This window comes from Lepisma saccharinum, chromosome 4, assembly GCF_977018435.1.
Source record: "Lepisma saccharinum chromosome 4, izLepSacc3.1, whole genome shotgun sequence".
NCBI classification, from domain to species: Eukaryota; Metazoa; Arthropoda; class Insecta; order Zygentoma; family Lepismatidae; genus Lepisma; species Lepisma saccharinum.
Genome location: NC_139232.1, coordinates 13,276,859 through 13,291,327, shown reverse-complemented (window position 1 = coordinate 13,291,327; position 14,469 = coordinate 13,276,859). Strand labels below are relative to the sequence as shown.

The 14,469-nt window shown below is 35.3% G+C and overlaps 1 protein-coding gene across 3 annotated transcripts in view; it reads right to left on the bottom strand.

Moving 5' to 3' along the window:
* Nucleotides 1-14,469, bottom strand: part of LOC145987097 (uncharacterized) — a 60,653-nt gene that overhangs the window by 18,900 nt on the left and 27,284 nt on the right. For all 3 annotated transcript variants that reach the window (XM_083121572.1, XM_083121571.1, XM_083121573.1), the window contains 5 exons: nt 11,860-12,002; nt 8,003-8,188; nt 5,086-5,202; nt 4,494-4,592; nt 485-611 (listed from right to left, as the gene is read on the bottom strand). In XM_083121572.1, coding sequence (XP_082977698.1) covers nt 485-611; nt 4,494-4,592; nt 5,086-5,202; nt 8,003-8,188; nt 11,860-12,002 — 672 coding nt within the window. The remainder of the gene's footprint in view (nt 1-484; nt 612-4,493; nt 4,593-5,085; nt 5,203-8,002; nt 8,189-11,859; nt 12,003-14,469) is intronic.

The following is a 14,469-nucleotide window of genomic DNA, read 5'->3' as shown; positions in this document are numbered from 1 at the left end:
TCCTAAATGCATCGGTTCCCGCACGGTGTCTGGTTAAGTAACAGACGCACAAAGACGATATATACATATATTTAATGTCTATATTACACATATACGAAGGACTATACAATAACTAAACAACATACACAAAGGACTGTCTATTCGGCTGTAGAATGTCTCTACAGCGCACTTGTAACCGCGTGCATGTGACACGGTTCCTTTCACGACGACTCTCTGATGATGACTGTTCTTTTCTTGTGGCAACGCCCAAGCTAAGCGCCTGGCTCAACTCTCGGAACGTTCCCGAATTTACTTGTGGGTGTAAGTTCCCGTAATCAAGAATGCGGGAGGTTCCGCAGTTTCTTACTCCCACACACTTCACACATGAATAACTCCCACATACACATTACATACAAAAATGGAAAACAAGATAAAAACACTAATTATATACATTGTTCATCGAACAAACATTATTAGGAAACAAATTCATGTTATTTACACTCACCTTTTTCTCTCAGTCCTTTGCCAAAGTTCTTATATACTTGTACAGTGTTCACAATAAGATAAAAGTGAACAACAAGCAACAATCCTCCAGCCACATAGCTTACAGAAAACATAAATGTATCCTTCTCCTGTGGGATGTAACACATGAAATGGCATTAGTGAGATAACATACTTCTATACATAAATTTTAACATTCAAATTTAACTTACTTTTTACAATTTTTTCATGTTAATATTCACGGTAATATAACATATGTATTATGTCTACAATTATGCATGTTAATCAAAACAACTTGGTTCATTTAACATTCAAAACAACTTGGTTCATTTAACATTGTTGAAAATAAATTATGAAAAATATAATGAGAACATTTTCATATAAAATTATTCCAATGAAAGAAACCAGTTGGAACCAGAAAATTATAATCCTGGCAATGCAAGCAAAACAAAAAAATCCTGATTATTCCACATTTTCAATATTTTTACGAAATTCCCCGACTTTTTCACACAAATTGAATTTGCAGATTTCTAAGTCAATGAGAAACTGGACAGAGCAGCTCCTTATCAAAAACTAGAAACAAAACTACTAGAACAAAACACAGGCCAGCATACACCAGCGTAGAGGACTATCCTTATTGTAGGATCAGGTGCTAGAGCCTTGTTAGACTGCATGCATGCAGTTTTCAGGTTGTACTATGTGCAAGAGAGGTTGACATTCGAATGCCTTCTAAAAGGGTTGTTTCTTACAACCTACAATGTAAAATTGTTCGAATCTTGTTCAAACTACATATTTACGAGTAACTCAACAAATCCCTACGATTATACAATGTAACCCCGATTTTACATCCCCTGGTATTACATTTCCCCACATTATATAGGGTGTTACATGTTAGGATGCCGAATTAGAAAATTAAATAAAAATAGGGAAAATATCATGAAAATAGTTATATTTCACATATATGTAAGCTGTAACATCTCCCATCATCAGGCATATGTCCACCCCAACTGAGTCTGAATGCATTTATACGCTCCACAAAATTATTGATAACCTTCTCGCAGATGTCTGTCACGATGCCTCCAATCACCCGTATGATTTCTGCCTTCAGTTCCAAAAGGGTTCGTGGTTTATTGGCGTACACCTGTGATTTCACAAACCCCCATAAGAAGAAATCACAGGGTGTATGATCACACACCCTGTGTGTACACCTGCCAAAACCTACACCCCACAGTCGTTCTCAGTGAATGGATAGATTTCACACTTCTGGATTATTCGAGGATTTTCGGAAGGAAACCACAACAAACGAGTCAAAACAATTGAGGCTACATTAATCGGCATGACAACAGATGCCAACATTGGTAAGAACACGTCTGCCAATCTCGAAACAAAACAATAGCACTAGATTCAAATTCGACATTCTATACGGAACACCCTTTAGATTCAATTTCAGCATTTTAAGTTCTTTCAACTTGGTCCCCTGATAAATGTAAAATCAAGGTTTTTATTGTATCTACTGTTAACTTTTGATAACTTAATTATATATTTGTTAAAGGTTTAATTACATGAGGCTGGATTTGCTACTTCGACTTGGATTTGTGATGTGGTACTTTCTCCCATGCTAGTATTCATCTCACACAATACTAGTTACCATACTTACTGGTAGACGTACTGGTAGACGTTTGTTCCCACATGGCATTGTACAGAGAGCAGAAAAGTTAAAATGATGGACGATTGACTTGAGGAAGAACGTCGAAGCGGAGTAGCTACTGCTAATATTTTCAATTTCCAATATTTCCAATAGCCAAAATTAAAGTCTTATGAAGAAAAAGATAAGTAAGGGCTAGGCATTTGCTCAAAATAAGAAATGGTAATCAAGGTGTACTCAACATGCATTTTAATGAACTCACGAGGTACTTAATATCGTTCTGGTTTCCAGAACGGCAAAAGCAAACAATTTACTATAAATTAAGTACCAATCAATATTTTATTCTATTTTTATTTAATTATATGTGTATTATTCTATCATGTTTATTTTCACATGTATCCAATAAATGAGATAAATTAAATGGTGGGGGGGTGTAAGGGGTGACCTTCCACGTAGTACACCCAAATGTCAACCTCACTTCCACGTCAGTACACCCTGGACTTCAGACTAACGAGGCTCTGGCGACTGGCCCCATGGCCAGTATAATTTTGTTTGTATTGTCCTGTTCTTTTGTCCTTATGTGTGCTGAGTGCCCCTTTACAGCCTCAGCTTTTAACGAAAGTCAGAACATTTTAATATTTTATGATTTTAGTTCTGCAACGATAGAGTTGTTATTTGTAACGATAAGGGGCTGGACCCCGTATAATGTGACGGGTGCAAAATAGCCTTAGTGCTGACGCACCCACAATTTAAAATTAAAATAAAAAATAAAATAAAAAAAAATAAAATTAAATGGTGGGGAACTGTTAAATTCATGCAACTGACGTCCCGTTATATTTTAAGGCACTAAGCACATACCCTCGAATGTGTGTGGGTGGAGGTGGGCTTACATAGAATTCACACACAATTCCCATCATTCAAGGAATTCCCCGTGAGTAGACACCCTGGAGTAAAAAGCAACATTTTAAGCAATACCGGACGATTAAGGATTCAGGGGGATGCAGGTGTAAAGGATGATTGTCGAAATTCACTCTGACAAAGTGTAGCACATGGCAGCAATTAACGTGCCATTTCTTGAAAACCACACGCGATATTTCAGTTCTGTCTTTTTTTGTTCAATAGTATAGTTCTAAACATATTATATACTATAATTACAAAACAATATATCCATTGTTACTATAATTGACAACCACTGTTTGAAAAACCACTTTGTTTCCCTTTTGTTACTATGGGATAAATTGCAGATACTCAACCACTGCATCTTTTTGAAAAAATTAAATTCCAAATGTCAGAATGAGTAAAAAGTAACATTTTAAGTAACATCCAACAAATAAGGATTCAGGGGGGGAAGTGAGGGCAAAGGCCCAAGGTTCGAAATTTTCCAAAATTACGTAAAATTTTCGAACGCCATAATTTCTGTTTTTTTCTTATGTTGTTGCAGCACGAGCATTACATATCCTCAAAGAGTGGTCTTCTGTCATGCTTCCATCCAGCATCCATAGGGCCGACGCCAGAAGTGAAATTGCAGGCACTGTCCTGAAGCTGGCAACACTACCACTTTATATAAAGTTATTATTTTTTACTCAAGAAGTATCAGTTTGATTTCAACAAAACTGTGCATGGTTGTAGGAATGTACTGCCGCTACATACTACATATTTCTTATTCACTTTGATCTTTTGAGCGGTAGCACAGGGGCACATTTTTTTTTAAAAAAATATTTTCTTCTTCTTCCTTTATGCAATCTATAAAGTTTACCTCTGCTCCAAGCCCTGTCTTTAAGAATGAAAACAAAATCAATTTCATCTGTCTGCAACAATTAGTTCTTGAGCTACGATTTTTTGTACTTCGAGGCAAGTTTGAAATACACGCACTTGAAAAGGAGAGATAAAGGTTAAGAGATAAGGTTAAGGATTGTTTCCACATATTGCTTGTCACTTCTGTCTGGAAGCTGGCTTGTACACTCCTAGACAGTTTTCAGCGTAAAATTTGAACTTCCTGGGAGCTTCCCCCCAACTTCTAGTATGCCATTTGGCCACAGTTACAATGAATCTACAGCAATGAGCCACAGCATGTTCTGAAAGTCACATATCAATTACATCATCCACCACAAATATGTCGTCGGGAGAGTTTCTGTCCTGGATTGTCATTTCACGGTTAAACCTTAGGTAAGTCAAGCATTTAACTTCTAATAATTTTGATCATAGACAGTTAAATACATACCTACAAGATGATGTTTTTACTTTTCTTTACTAGATCATTAAAATGAAAGAAGAGTTTAAAATATTTAATGAGCCATGATATGCTTTAAAATAATAAGTCAATGACTATAAATATTTGGTACAAATTACTTTTTGATGCAACACTTACATGTAATCCAGTGTGCACGAATCTCCAAATAACATATGCTGGCTGGGATAGGCTCACAAACAAGAATCCCCAGACACCATTTCTATTTTCAAATCTAATCTGGAAGTAATAAAATAAATTCATTTGGTTACATGTAAAACTTAATAACAAATATGTGCCTCTTTCAAAAAAAAAAAAAAAAGAATCACTTATTAATTTCTCCAACTAATTACCAATGTCCTGAAGTTAAGTAATTTTTAGTAATTTAAGTTAACTTTTATATATAAATGGTATTTGTGAGATGAAGTTTTGATAGTGGTAGTGCAACAGTCAGCAATTATTGTTACATTTGCTACCATAAGTTTTTTTTAAAAAAATGAGTACCACATGCATGTCAAGAAAACTAAATTAAACTCAAGTTGTTTCACAACTTCGACAATGCTTAGTAGTTGTGAAGAAAACTGATACGTTAATAGATAAAGAATATGACATGAAAGAAAATAAATTAATATTAAGAATCTCTTGTTTTTATTAAAATTTATCAGTTTTACAGATGTTCAATAAAAAACAATGAATAAAACTTGGCTACAACTAATACAGAAAATATACCTACCGAAAAATATCCCAAAATCATCCATATTATGGTAAATGCAACACCCCCACTAAGTACTCCAATTTCCAATGGATCAAGTTTTCCATCAGCTTCTATTATTAATACAAGGCAGCTGCACTGTAATGTAATGTAACCAAAATTAGAAAATATATCATATGTGCCTACTAATTAAAATTATAACAATAATAATAAAAATTTTAAATCAGACCTACATATGTATTATATGCCATGTTATCAATTGAAGGGCTCGGATGTAAAACATGGTGAGTGACATTTTGGTCATTTCTGAGTTCATTAAGAAAAAAGGTTATTAGAAGCTATACTGTAGATACATTGTTTCTTTGTGTTGCGTTTACCAATTTCAGAAGGCCTCACAAGAGTCCACTGCAAATTCTCGAACTTACCATGTTTTACACCACAGCCCTTCAAATGATGTCAACAAATATGAGAAAATAATACAATATGCACCAGAATAATTCTTGTGTGTCCATATAAAAGTTTGGAAGCGTGCTTCTAAACATTCAGTACAGTTCCCATGCTTCTAAGTTACTTGTTTTCATCCCAATATACTTTGATTGCATGGTAAAGAAAACTAATCACTTGACTATTGCAGAGGCTCAATTTTACCCTGCAACTATATCCCACAAACAAAAATGTGACAGACCTGGAAATGGGTTAATATCATACACCTGATTAATGAAATAAATTGGTTTCAAGAAATCAGCAGTCTTTGTGAACAGAAGAAATGGTTCTGCCTAATGCAGTGGCATGCCCAGGATTTTCGAATGGGAGGGATTACGTATTCTTTTTCTTGGTAATCCCTCGTTTTGTCATATTTTCCTACCTTTGATGTTCTTTTTTCTTTTAGGAATACTGGGCCAAAGAGGGTGTTATAACCCCCCCCCCTCCCCTTGGGCATGCCACTGGCCTAATGTAACCATTACATTAAATATATACCACTAATACGAAGAATAAAAGTCAAGGTACTTACGAACAGAATCTTCTTCTCAGGATTTAAATATAGCTAGCTCTTTGTCAATATCTTTTGTAAGTACACTGACTTTTATTCTTATTATTATATTTATTACCTAATATTAATTTAGGACATTTATGTAAACTTTGATCACAACTATGCCATATAAATCTACCAAGAGTTTTAATTAAAGCATATCTTACGGCCTGTGCCAAAATAATTAAGAATAAATAATATAAGTGATTTTTTACACTTCATTTGGTGAGATAACAAGAATAAGTCTGGTGTTATTTTCTTATCGGTACAAGAAATTTAAATATTACTCTCATGATATTGTATGTACAAAATGTAAAATCAGTGGATTATTATGGAAAAACAAGAATAGATTCACACACTATTTATATTGCCCTTATGGATGCAGGTGCTATCATTGTTAACCCATTATTGGCCAGCGTTCTCATTTGATGACACTTTGTTCCATATTTTTTTGACACATTACCTTCTCCATTTTTGCAATTATTTTTCGCTCAGTAATATTAATTAGACTATTCTTTAATAAATACGTATATGTATGTGTTACAGAATATTAATATATCTATATATATAAAAATGGATGTGTGTATGTGTATTTGTTCAGGCATTACTCTAACGCCTGGAGCAATTTCAACCAAACTTGGTACACATATCACTTGCAATCTGGAAAGAAATACTGTGGGGGTAAGACACCCCTGGTACTCCTAGGGATGGGGGAGGGAAGGGGTGGCATGTAAAAATAATCTAAAACTACCAATATTAGTGTGGAATCCATAGCATTCGGGGTCGCTAAGATGAATAGTGACACTCTGAATGCAGTTTAACTCAAAGTTCATCACCTAACGGGATAGGGGGTGAGAGGGGGTGAAAAATAAAATGTCAAAAATGACTTAGATTAGTGTCAAATCCATAGTTTTCAGAGTCGCTAAGCTAATTGGTAACATTCACGATGATGAAACTTGCTACACATGACTTACAATCTGGAAAGAAATATGGTGGGGGTAAGACACCCCTGGCACCCCTAGGGGTGGAGGTGGGAAGAGGGTGACATGTAAAAATAATCGAAAATGACAGATATTAAGGTGAAATCCATAGTTTACGGGGTCGTTAAGATGAATAGTGAAGCTCCCAATGCCGTTCAACTCCAAGTTCATTTTACACTATAGTTAGAATTCATTATTTTCCTGTCTAATAGAAGATTGGTATAAATAAATACCCGAGCAATGCCAGGCAATCAGCTAGTTATTAATAATTTGAACTGGCAATATACAACATATTATTTATTAGATTTTAAATGTAAAATTTGAACTTGCTATTTACAGCATATTATATACCAAATTTAATATGCAAAATTTTTAACAAATTAAGTATAAAAACAAACTGGATTTACAAAGAACAGTACAAAACATGATTTAATTGTTTTCTGTAAAAAACATGATTTAATTGTTTTCTATCTGATATAACACTATTTTGTATATTTTATATAAGAGTAAATTGATGGGTCCTCAAATGAGGATGCTGGGCAGAATTGGTATAAAAATATGTCTGAAGCCATTTCTTACTGTCTCGTATATCATGATTTTTTTTTCAACATTGGGGTCAAACTTTGTAATTTCACTCCAAGGAAGTGACTGCCACCATCTGCCATTTTCAGACACTGGATGACTCTATAGGTATTAATGATTTTACATTCAAACTGATATTTCTACTATCAGCCGGCACTGATATATCGGTATGGACTCACCCCTATATATAAAAACTATCATTGTAAGATTTGCTATCAATATTCAGAGCAAACAGGACTAACAAGAAAATATTTCATTTGCATCAAACAACAAATAATGCTGCCTAACAGCATATTACATGTACTGAAACACTTGAAGCATGAACAAGGTCAAATACAAATCTTACCAAGGCTTGAGCATCAAACGCGAGTAATACTAAATTCCTCTGCAATTTCCGACACATAGATTGCATTGTTGGATCTGCACCTACAGTTCGGAAAACCAGATTCCCAGAAGTCAAATAGTCCATACTAATGCAATATCCCATAACAACAATTACTGGTCCAGCAAAAATGGTTATAATCAGCCGTACCTTTAAAGAAGAAGCAATTTAAAATTATGTTAGGTCACTGTAGCAAACAAAACACTATAACATGACATACCATATTTACTCATGTAATGTGCATTTTTTCCAAAACTTTTGCCCCGAAAAACTGTGGTGTGTATTATGCACGGAATAATTCAGACAGCCAACATGAAACCATGCATGTTTTCCCTACGTCACTGCGTACAACATGTATATAACAACAGATGCAAATACAAATTATCAGGTTGGGTTTCTTTAGTAATAATAATATTAAAAATATGTATAAAAGTGAAATGGTTGTTTTCCATGTATCAGAGCATTTTGAGATGTCGAGAAAAGTAGTGAAATTCTGGCAGGATTTGATCGTGCACATCCCCATAAACAGGATGCGTAACGCCTGCATTTGCTGCGTGAGAAAAATATAAAATTTCTTCCTGGGCATCGTAAATCCACAACGTTTCCGAAAGTGTTTCTTGGATGGAGCTGCCTTCAAGTGTTCTTGCTTCCGTCATTCTCTTACACTTGCCTCATCATGTTGAAGCCACAGGCCTGTTGTTTTCCGGCATATAACATAAAACTTGCAATTTGAAAACAGCACTATAACTCTATCTCTTTCACATTTTGATCTCACTTTCTTCTACTGCATAATAAACAAGGTGGTTACAGAAGTGAAAGTTTTGGGATGCAAAGTAGAGGGAGAGGAAAGGGTGGGGTGGATTGGTGACTCATTGTGTACACCAGACAATATTCTCCCCTAGGTCCACATAGCAGGAAGTGACTCATTGAATAGGTATGATGTCATACACTTTTGATCAGCATAGCAACAGCTTCATGACCTACAACTAAAAAAGCTATTTATTGAACATGAATTATACTGTGCATTACTAACAAGATATAATTTTTTGTTGCTTTCCCCATCAAAAACCAAGGGTGCACATTGTACATGCATAAATATGGTATTAATTTTCTTCCTTAATGATGCTCACATCACCTCTTGAATTAAAAGGATGTTGAAGTAGGAATGGATGGACTGAAAGTAAATACCTTTTTTAATGTAACATTTTGGTAGAACATCAGAACCATCAGGCATTTTCCTGTAATTTGATCGATGTTATAGTTATAACAATATGAGAAATTTATCAAAAAGAAACAGGAAAAAGAACACTGATCAAATTGCATATAAATGTCTGATAAAAGGAACATGTGTTAACCAAAAAAGTTATGTGAAAAAAGGTGTTTACTTGTAACCATCAAAAATTTAAAGAGAGATCTACAGTGTGAACAATGCATAAAACAAGAACAAAAATCAGGAGTTTTGGTGTTGAATTCTGAATAAGGATGTTTGTGGTTGTACTTTCACTCATTATATTTGCCAATCAATTGGGCATTTACTATTTAGCAAATCCATTCATAAAGTAAGAAAGAAGATGTAAAGTTTGGCAAAGTAGTTCAGACTGAACCTAGAGTTTAAAGTGGGTAAAGCACTGGGTGCAATGTACTTCCACTTGTGATTGTTCCCAGGACTCCTTCATTACAAGCCAACAACCTTAGCCACTTAACTATTGGGAAGTTGCTCGAAATAACTCACAATGATCACTCATAATATGGTGAAACCCAGTGTGTATCCTTCAGTGGCTTATGGCTAATGAGTAGAAAAAGTGGGAAAATGTAACAGAGAAATAATCATTGTCATATTGGGATTACAAATGTGGCCATTGTACATGTACCATTGGATATTCTGAACCATTTCTCTTTCAGAAATGTATATTTGTATTTTCCTTATTTTAGGTTTCTTTTCTGTATTTTTTATACAAATCATCACAATGAAGATGAATGATGATCAGATGAAATTGATGAAGAGACTTGAACACTCATGGCAATGTCAGGACTTGAACTTAGAACCGTTGGAGGCAAGCCAACTAGTTCAACACTCAATATACTCACCATGGTTAAGTTTGCAGCTGGTGTTATGTATCAATCCGCACAAGATCTTAGCTCAGAATCTTCCGTGCCAGTCTTGCCAACCACACAACACATCAAAACCCTCTCATGCATGTAAAGCGGAATGTATTTTTGCCTCTTTTTGTCTCCTCAACCATACAATTTTTAAAGTACATTCTGCACACAGACTATGTAATAAATGTGCCATTACTTAATGTAAATCGCGAAATATCTTAGAAACACGAGGGCATGTGCGTATATTTCGAGCACGCAGAAAATAAAAACACAAAGGTAAAAGTAAATGACAGGCCTCTTTTGAATTTAATGACGAGTTATTGTTTTTGGTTTCGAAAGAAATAAATTATGAAAAACTTGGTTGCATCGTTCGCAATAGATCAGTTTCTATCAGACACACGCACTTCAAGTTTATACCACCAAATATAGCATGATTTGTTATTGGTGATATATACAATGTATTGCATTGTCTGCTACTATTACTCTGTTTGGTTTCAATTTATGAATCACTTCACTAAACCAGGATTCAAATCTTCATCTGTCCATTCCTTGGTGATAATCACCCTTCCCTTTCTTTGCACAGAATAAACAATAAACATGAGTCTTCATTGACCCCAGTGGGTGAAACAATAAGCCTCCCCTCCCCCTTTTCCATCAGTTGCTTTCAGCCCTGGCGGTGGTTTGCAAGGTGGTTTCCTCCCACATTTGATTCAATGTACGCATGCCTCGCCCAAATAATAAATGTGTTTCTTCTCACGGCAATATATTTTAATACTGCGTAAATTATTTTGTCGTCAAACAACAAACAAACGTTTCCTCCTCCTAAACTCAAACCGCAAATCATTCAACACCCGAGACACAGTTCGTATGCATATTGGCAGAAAATCACCTCACGCCCTGTTTTAATTTGATCTTGTTGTCTTAAGGAAGAATATGCATTTAAAACAACTTGCTTGACTTTGAAGAGCTTTTCCCTTTGGATGATGACCATAACAACATTCGGACAAAACCACGCCCTGGACAGGAGACTCCATTCGGTTCAGCCATTCTCGCCGCTGTATAGCACGATTAGCAATGAATCACGATAAAAGTGTTAAAATAGTGGGATGAGCAACACTGGTATCACAGATTCCATGTGCTCTGCAACGTATTAAGTCTCGCTTAACTTGCTCTGGAGTTTCAGTGTCACTACAACGCAATAGACATCCCAGTTGGCGAATCTGCAGTTCTAAGTTTGCCTGCACAGTGATTGCAACCGATCAAGTCCATACCTGCTAATGGATGTATCATTTTGTCTATATATTACAAATGAAATAACTTTTGTGGCAAGTATGTAGTTGTGTAGAAATAGAACACGTCTCAGCGGACCTATATTCTGCTGCAAAGTTAACTTAACGCGCAGCTTATGTACGTAATCTTTCTTATACATATTTCAAAGTAAATGTGAATTTGAATAAGTCACACACAATACTGCTCATAAAAATAACAAACCGACTGATGGAACTGTTTAAGGTAATGCATAATGACCTTCAAAATTCGCATTACTGAGAATGACAATATGAAAGCATAGCTTCTGTTCATGTAAATATTTACTTCATTAAGTCATTTTGAACTTTGTATCTTTATACTGTATTTTCAACAAACATTAAAAAAAATTACACACATTTCCTATCACCCTGTACAAAGTCTCACTGCCAAAAAAACAATAAAAAAATACTTACTAATTTTACAATATCCCTTATATCTGATGTCCAGAAATTGATAACAACATATACCAATAAAATAGCGGTCGTGATAACTAAAACAAATATTTCATATGGCTGCTCATATAAAACTCCATGGAATATATAAAAATAACAGAATGCTGAAAAATAAAGAATACGTGTATAGAATTTAAAAGAAGCTAAGATCAACTTACACATTTAGAATAAATAGTAATACTTAGAAAGTCTAAAACTTTTGGCTTATATTTTCACCAACAGCATACTCTAAAATTACTTGTTGATAGAAAAATATGTTGCAAGCACACTATAGTGAAAACTTCTACATAGTTCTGACCTAGGAAGCAAGGGTTCTGATGACAGGATGGAGATGGATAAATGGGGCTAGGAAAGAACATTTGACTGTCAAAAATGTGTAATTTTGTCTTGTATGGTCACATTCTACTTTCTCTTCTTGAAAATCTTTACTCTTAATATCAAGTATCTCTCACCACCATGCATCACTTCAGACATTTACATGCTTGAAAAAACATGATTAAAAAAAAAACACACCAAATCATAAATAGAAGTAAAACGTTTCTAAAATTAGCATTATTGTGACAAAGTAGAATTGATTTTATATGAAAGGCATTTGTCCTAACAGTGCTAGTGTAAACATTAGCAAAGAAAAGAACCACTTAGCATGATTTGTCAGCTACAAAACTTCATGTACTACATACAGTACATATTGCTCCTTCAATTATGGCTTATGGTGGGTAATGACTAGTAATATTGTACTAGGACTAATATACAGGGTGTACCAAAAGTCCCATTACCCCCCCCCCTTTGAATTGTAGACAAACCTGCAAAATGTTATTTTAACAGCATGCATATGATGAGAGGATGGTATACCATTAAATCAGACCAATGACCACTATTTTCTCCAGAAGATCTGTGTGCACACCGCCATTTTCATGGCACAGTATTATTTGCCTCCAGTTGCGATGTGAAATTGTCTCTAACATAAGATGTCAGATCTAGATTTCGGGTTGGCCATTTTAAGAGAATTCCTCAATGATGTGTTTAGAGACAAACGAATTGGACGAGGATCGCCAAATTTACAAGCACCTTTAAAATGGCCACCCCGAAGTCCAAATCTGACATCTTGTGATAATGCGCTATGGGGATACATCAAACAGAAAGTCACCCATAATCGTTATCAGACAACTGAGGAACTTCAAGAAGCTGTTCGCAGTGCGTTTGCTTCCTTCACATCAGCCAGGTTGCACATTGCATCGACCCTGGAGGGGAATAATACTGTGCTATGAAAATGACAGTGTGCACACAGAGTAAATGGTGGCCATTGGTCTGATTTAATGGTATACCATCCTCTCATCATACACATGCAGTTAAAATAACATTTTGCAGGTTTGTCTACAATTCAAAGAGGGGGGTAATGGGACTTTTGGTACACCCTGTACAAAATTAACTTCAGAAGCACTTCATCAACATTCAAACCATTTTATTAATATGTTACACAGGTTCAATGTTCAATATACAGTAAAACCTTGTTAATCCGGACCCCGATAAGCCGGACTTCACTTAATCTGGACAGGCAAAAGGTAAAAAAATGTGTGATGCACAGAAAGGTCCATCGGGCACATCATCATAATATGGGTATTGCGTATGAACATATGTACTGCATTGTATGCACAGTATTGATTTACATTTTACTGTACTGTATAGTATATTGCCTATGCCCTTTAAATACACCATAATAAATGTGTTCTGTTGCTATAAACATAGTGTTATTGCCCATTCTACTGTTCATTTAGGTTATTTCAGTTAATCCGGACTTTCGTTAAACCGGCCAACTTATCCCCCATATTAGTCCGGATTAACGAGGTTTTACTGTATTTACCTTGAAATAAACCAGGTATGTCTCTATGAATCTGCATCAACAGAGTATGTATACATGCATTAATGTTATTCTTACAATAACTTGATACACAACCATACTACATAATCAAATTACATATCAATAATAATATACTTAAGAGATTTACTGATTACAGTGGAATTTACTGATAACAATGTTACATTTTTCAAGAGACCAAGATTAAAACTTTAAATACAGATAGTATAAGGTTCTCTAAGTTCCCCATGCATATAGCACTGTGAGATGAAGGCACATTTAAGGGAAAAGGGGGGGGGGGGCACACATTCTTGATCTCGACCACTTTGGAGGTGATGTGATCAGCACCATGCTCCAGCTGCCTTTACCAACAAGGCACCCATTGATTTGAGGCTGGATGAGCCCCAGAGTGACTTTAACTGGGGACAAGGCTAGAAAATTTCCAACCTCAGATCACCCACCCTGGGAATCAAACCAGGTCTCTCACGTGACAGTCAGATACCCTATTGACTAGACCACTGTGGCTATGGAAAGCATAAAATCCCAGATTTTTTTTTTCATTTAACCTTACTGGCAACATGTAAGATTGAATGTATAATGCAGGAGAATATAAAAATATGTGAAAGTAAAATCGGAGTTCTATCGTACTTTGATATAACCAACCTGCTTTTTATGCATGTATCTCAGCCAACAGCCATTTTCTGACTGTTGCCTGG